The sequence below is a fragment of the Liolophura sinensis genome, chromosome 1 (genome assembly GCF_032854445.1).
Source record: "Liolophura sinensis isolate JHLJ2023 chromosome 1, CUHK_Ljap_v2, whole genome shotgun sequence".
NCBI lineage: Eukaryota > Metazoa > Mollusca > Polyplacophora > Chitonida > Chitonidae > Liolophura > Liolophura sinensis.
Window position 1 is genome coordinate 88005815 of NC_088295.1, and position 7376 is coordinate 88013190.

At 38.9% G+C, this 7376-nt stretch overlaps 1 protein-coding gene across 1 annotated transcript; it reads right to left on the bottom strand.

Moving 5' to 3' along the window:
* Nucleotides 1-821: 821 nt before the first annotated feature.
* Nucleotides 822-6130, bottom strand: LOC135461595 (failed axon connections-like). The gene is made up of 4 exons (XM_064738762.1): nucleotides 5889-6130; nucleotides 5410-5533; nucleotides 3859-3996; nucleotides 822-1632 (listed from the first exon to the last, which is right to left on the bottom strand). The coding sequence occupies exons 1-4, from the start codon at nucleotides 5909-5911 to the stop codon at nucleotides 1459-1461; spliced, it is 459 nt and encodes a 152-aa protein (XP_064594832.1). The 5' UTR covers nucleotides 5912-6130; the 3' UTR covers nucleotides 822-1458.
* Between the last annotated feature and the right edge of the window lie 1246 nt (nucleotides 6131-7376).

A 7376-nucleotide genomic window follows, 5' to 3' on the forward strand; every position in this document is an offset into this window, starting at 1 on the left:
GTATGTTTGCTTAAGATGTCTTCTCTTCAAATTATTAATATACTATGGATGTGACAACATTTACTCGCTTTAATCCCTTTCGATATATAACGTGCCGAGCAAAGCATGTTAAATGGCTGAACCGAAGGGGATTATCTCCCCTGAACTTGGGGACGCCCCTACAATTCGGATTCGATCTGATAACATTTCTTGGACACGGGCGTCCACGAGAAATCATATGACTGAGTCCTAAAAAAATACAGTACATGGTGCAGAAATTGTCATGAAACTCGTCTAAAGTTATGGTGCCAAAGTTCAGTGTGTATATTCTGGTATATAGTCTATATTGCCCTCTGTTAAAATCCCAGATAGTTTCCAAATGCACGCGAATAGAAATTTTCACTTATACCTCCTCCGTGAAGTTACTGGCGAACTTTGCCACGTTTGACACCCTGCTTTGTCCACGCCACTCATGTTGTTGGAAGACTAGTGATCTTCAACAAACGCTAAACAATGAGACAGGTGGAATGTACAAGTGCCCTATCTAATACCCTCGTTGGGCCCGCTCCCTGGGCAATGTTCACCAAGAGGATGTCTGATAATTAACGGAGGAAAAATTTCAGGCAGGAATCTATTCTGTCATGTGATACTTAACAAATGTCTCTGATTGAAATCCCCAGCTGAACCAGCATGAGCGGGTTTTGAACTGGCGACATTTAAAAATGACAGCAGATTGAAATGTTATGAGCCGACGGTCGCCAGCCTAGCGGGGAACCGCGCATACACATTGTAAAACTCCACAACAAATACACACAGAGACAAAACTGTTAAGCAATCTTGAATAGTTTTATATTGTTCAACAAAAAGAAATAACAAGGTGTTTAAGAAATCTGTCACGCAGAAGATAGCTGTTGGTCAACAGATGTACCTTACACAGACAAAAAATATCACAATGGGAATCATGAAATAAAATGTTGTGACACCTTAAGATAATACCAAGTTATAAAAAAACTAATCTTATCAAACCTTATCTGATATGCATAAATACACAACTGATATACATGTAAGTGCTCGGTTCACTCTGACTAATGATTGGTCAGTAGCTTTGGGTGGGAGGGGCTTGTTGTTCCAGGAACAGATTTCAGCTCATGGCTATCTGCCTTCAAATTTCAATCAACAGATAAAATCTTCCTCGTAAATAAGTGCGTTTTACCTGATTGTTTTTTTATTGGGTATTCGTAAAAAATACTTAGTTAACAAATTTGCTTAATTTGTTGTAAATAAGAAATAATGTGGTTATCAACGTTCAGCCAGACACATGCATGTCTTCATGAATAACATTGTTTTCTTTAAAAGAGCACACATACTGGAAATTTATATAAGAGTTTACGACAATGTCATTACAAATTCTGGTGAAAGTTCTACTGAACTAGCTTGTCTAGACTGCTGAGATGAGATCCCCTGGGGGTAAAACAACAATTATGAAGATGAGGACGGCTTGCACAATTGTTCCCAGTCCGGATAAAACCTGTCCCTCATCCTGTCGAGGAACCGTAACAGGTTCTTACATTCTTTTACAGCGTAGAACCTCGGCGGGAAATTCAGCTTCAGCCACAAGATCTGTATCAGATGACCGAATGCCACACAGTCCAACTGAAAAGGTCATTTAGTACATCATCATTACTTAATTACCAGTTGTACGGGTATAGTCAGATCTATTCCACGTTGTACTGTTATGTTACGACGATGTGCACATCTAGAACATCTCACACTTCCACACTCCATACTAATTTTCCTAGACTGCACCGACACAAATGACAATATGAAAAACAGATCCATAATTACTGACAAAACATCCCCAGAAAACGCACCAAATCACTTCATTAGCAGCTATATTTTAAACTCCAGTTTAATTAGTCCATTCCCACCCGCTCTTCTGCCTTTTGCGTTAGCAACAATGTGGATGACTTGGCTTGGAAGAGGCCTACACCTAATTATGAACAATAAACCCTATCAAATACTCTAAAATATACTCTAAAATATTTAGCTCATATGCTACGATGGAATTATTTTTGAAAAGTCTCTAGTAGGCTAAATCATTGGCCTTTGTAAAGGAGTAAGGTAATGCCCGTAAATAAACCGCAGGTTGTCCAGCAAGAGGCCGCGTAATCTGTCCATACCACCAGCGATAGCAACTACTTTGTCGACAAAACCTGATTAACAGGCGTATGTATTTTAAAAAATGACCTCATACATAGTTCTTCCGTGTCCTAAAATGGTACTGGTTTTGTAACAGTTACATTATCGGTTTATCCATAATTACACAATTAAAAGTCATTAGTAATGCGTCATCAGTAAACTTCCCCTTTCCACAATTATCCTTAATTAAAATTTGATGAGCCGTTTTGTTCATTTTAGCGGGAAAGTAATGCCAATTTTAACCCATTATATCACTCTTGCTTTACACCGTACATGATACAACTGGTTTAATACTTGTTGGAGGAAATTAGTATAACCTAGAATACGCATAGAACCATTTCGCAATATCGGTCAATTTAAACTCATATCTTATACTGATCTTAAACGACTGAGTAAAGGCTGGAAGACACGACTTTCATGCACAGAACCATTTCATCATAAAACCGTAACACAGCGAGTGGGAGACCAGTTTAAACACAAGTGTTATAGTGAAGTTAAACCACACCTCTTTAATGGCTTGATAATCATACAGAAATACAAGTTAATTCTTCTTTGTATTAGTTATAAGATATTCCGGGGTGAAGTCACTCGGGAACGAGTATGAACGAAAATGGAGCTCATTGCCTTATTAATATTCGCAAAAGTCTACCAAACAATTGAGCCCCAAAGACCTGAGCAACAAACATATGAACCTCAAGCATCTAAGCCCCAAATATCTGAACCATCAGCGCCTGAGCCACAAACACATGAGCCCCAAGCATGTGAACCCAAAACATCTGAGCCACAAACACATGAGCCACAAAATCTGAGCCTCAAGCATCTTAGCCACAAAGATTTGAGCCACAAACGTGTGAGCCACAAACATCGGAGCCCCAAACACCTGAACCCCAAACATCGGAGCCCCAAACACCTGAACCCCAAACATCTAAGCCCCAAACACCTGAACCCCAAACATCTAAGCCCCAAACATCTGAACTCCAAACATCTAAGAAACAAATATCTGAGCCACAAACAACTCAGCTCCATACATTTGAGCAACAAAATCTAAGCCACAAACATCTGAGACCCAAACATCTAAGCCACAAACATCTCAGCTCCATACATTTGAGCAACAAAATCTAAGCCACAAACATCTGAGACCCAAACATCTAAGCCACAAACATCTCAGCTCCATACATTTGAGCAACAAAATCTAAGCCACAAACATCTGAGCCCCAAATACCTAAGCCCCAAACATCTGAGCTACAAACATCTAAACCACAACCATCTGAGCCACAACCATCTGAACTTCAAACATCTGAGCCCAAAACATCTGAGCCCTAAACATCTGAGCCACAACCATCTGAACTTCAAACATCTGAGCCCAAAAGATCTGAGCCCTAAACATCTGAGCCACAAACATCTAAGCCACAAACATCTGAGCCACAAACATCTGAGTTACAAATAAGGGAGATCTCATGTGTCTACGGTGGTATAACAATTGCACAATACTTAATAAAGCGTATGCATGTGTAATGTGACAAGCACCCAACCATTGCAAAGCATTTTCAGCTGCACAGATATGGTCATATGTAGATAATAACAGGGTAACATCTTTTAGTGCGGTTGAACCGGTGCGAATATGCTGTCTATCTACATACACATATATAAATATATGGCCTTTGTCAGGCACGGTCTTACCAGCGTTGGCTCCTTCCCCAAAAAGTAGTCCTTGGTTCCCAGATAATCTGACAGCGCTTTGAGATCGGTTTCCGCTAAGCTGTAGATCTCCGCGGGACTGAGGCGAGACACCCCTTGCTGCCAGAACTTCACCTTTGCCTAGTCAGTACAAAACATAACAACAACAATAGCTAATACCAATAGCCATGTCTGCACGTTTATTTTTCTTCAATCACTGATTAAATACATAGTGCATTTCTGACGAAACTTGTGGTCAATTCAGAGTGAACAGAGTGAAACTGAACACCAAAGACGATCAAATTGTGCACGCCTAAAATCAGCCCTATGTGTATGAAAAATGCTAAAAGAGAAACCTTCAACCCTGGATGTAAACACCAAAGCTACAAGTATAAACATTAACACTATAATTTCAACTTCCACATTCGATTTAACTGTAACAGAAACTTTTTTTGTTACCCTTTCATCCATTAATATGTGTCATCATACAGAGTCGCCTATGACGCAAATTGTCATATTTGATCCTAAGAGGGAGAAAAAGCTGGTTACGGCTAAAAAAAGGGAAAGCTTGGAGAAAAATTTGCAATTTTTCAATCAATATAACTTTAATGTAAAAAAGAACAACATTTTAATTGAAAAGAATCGTGTCGTCCAGCTCATGCTGGCTTCCTCTCCGGCCGTAAGTGGGAAGGTCTGCCTGCAACCTGCGGATGGTCGTGGGTTTTCCCCGGGTTGTGCCCGGTTTCCACCCACCATAATGCTGGCCGCCGTCGTATAAGTGAAATATTCTTGAGTACGGCGTAAAACACCAATCAAAAAAAAAATCAATCTTTTAATTTGGGAGAAAAAAAAACTATGTATAAACAGAAGCTCTCCTACATTTTCGGTGAATGATTTTACTTCATGTGACTTTTTACAAACAGGTTTTTACTTTCATTGTTAGATTTTACACATGGAGTAGATTGTATATTTAGGAGTTTTACCAGAGCTAGCTGGTCAGTGACTACCGCCTTGTTAAATTAACAGAGACAAGGCTTGATTATGGGATAATGGGAGGTAATGTTTTGTTTTACTTCCCAAACTTGAACCACAAATGACCTCACAGTCTTTTATGGGTACTGAGCCAAAGCTTGATCATTTTTTGAGCTGCCTCTGACCATGAAATAGACACAGCTATTAATTTTTTAACGTGGCATGTTCCACCCATTCTGCTTTTGCAAACAGTTCTTTTTTTATATAAACACCAAGAACGTAGTGTCGGGAGTTCAAGTCATTAAATGCACAAATCAATATGTCTTGGTTTGAGTGGAATGTGATAGGACCAAGAATCAGCCATTTTTATGAAGGGCAGTTCAGGGGTTTGACGAGTTAATCAAGGTAGATGGTGTGGGACACTTGGTTAAATGAATATGGGTAGATGGAGAGTCATCCAACGACTGTGGAACCCAATGCCCCATAGTTGAGGTCAACGAAGGCTGCACTTTTCCAGTCCAGGGTCGCCTGAATCTATATACAAAACAGAGGGTCAGGATTTTGCAGTGTTCATTAACTTACCGCTCGCTTCATTAAAATTGGCCCATATTTTAGAGTCTTTTTTGCAAGCACTCCTTTGTTTTCCTCCGAAAACAGGCCCCAAAACTCTGCGGGTTGGAATAATATGCGGTACCAGGCATAAGTGCTGAAACATGGATGTCATGATATAATATGTCAAGCAGCCGATATAAGAGGGCTCCACAAAAAGGGCATGGTGACATCATGTTTGGTTAATGCATGAATACATCTATAACTCGCTTCCAGTGAAAATTACGAAAGCCTGAATGTGATGTGCTCAAATCGGCATTCTTCCGGTAACCCTGAATGGCTTACAAGTCGCACAACTGTAGATGCGAACAAATTACATTTTGTCCATAATTTATTAAAACTGTTCCAGCTGGTATGTCCATCACCGTCTTTACACTGCCAGGGTTTATCCAGTGTATTTTACTATCAAAAGCGTAAAGGTACATTAACGATATGCGATACGATATACTTACAATAATGTGTTTTCTTCCAGCATTCTTGAGAAGGCCACAGACACAGAACGTTCTTCAGCAGAGAGGTTAGGGTCCACTTTCTTGTTGAAATGCTTGGCCACTCTTTCAACGATAAACCGAGAATCGGCAATTTCGACACCGTTCAGGATTATATACGGAAACTGACGCTTCGATGAGGGTAAAGTTGTTTCCACCACCTTAAAGGGAATAAAAACATGAAAACAGCAAGTGTGAAAACGCTTGGGACGCAGGCAACGGAGTGTTAATCATTTCATACGAGATACAGAGGTTTGAGAGTTCCATAGTTTGAGATGTACCCTACATACATTGTATTATAAAGAAATGAAATAAATCACATTTAAAGCATACTGGATATATGTGTGATAGAAAATGCAGTGCATAATCAAATATTGAAATAGCAGTGTAATAGCGGTGACTGCATTGTGTTTAAAGATGGGAATCATTGTAAGTTGCATTGTGAACAACATTGATTTATTTGGTGAATATTTTTCTTTTACTTTCCTTTTCAAGAGTGAAAATGCAAACATGTGCATCAACACTGACCGTCACGTTATACGCTATATCACGTTATATACGATATATTGACTTATACATACAAGCACCTCTGTTAAGTTGTTCATGTTGCTGCCCATCAACCACCGCCAAACGTCTCAGGAAAACCTTAAAATGATCGTTACAATTTCGAACTCATTCCACGATCACCATGATTGCATATCACGCAGGAAGCGAGTCTATGAGGCTATCGAAGGTGTTTCTCGACTGCCGAAAAACAAAAATGAAAGTACAAATATTCCTATGTGGACGCTAACAATTAACTAATGTTCAGCTGGCTAAATTTGCATTATCCACATATCCACCCAGTTAGTGTATCCAGATTGAGCGCTATACTATATACCATACAGCTTGTACGATCAGACATTGTGGAACATTACTGCCAGAATGTTATCAGTTCTTATCCACATTCAACACTTACTTATTTAATGTTTGTTGATTTAAATGGTGCTTAATGCCGTACTCCAGAAGTTGTCACTTATATGATATATATATATATATATATATATATATATATATATATATATATATATATATATATATATATATATATATATATATATATATATATATATATTACATGTTAAATGTATCAGCTCGACATGAAAATTAATGTCGTTCAAGGTTAGAAATGACAACAAATCTGGCATCATTGCTTTCTACGTCTATGTTCCGTACTACTTTGGTCCATTAGAATAATAGCCACCACGCAGCATTCCAAAGTCAACAACAAAACAAAAGCGACCATAATATGCCGTATTTGACTATGCGGTGAACATTTCGCGAAATGCACATTAAGATTGTAGTATTTGGTGTAGAAATCCAGCTAATGCGACAGGTCTTTTCGAAATTTGTTAACCCTACTCGCATAATCCTGTGTTCTTGCAAGATTTCAGGTGAAAGTCTAATGCCGAT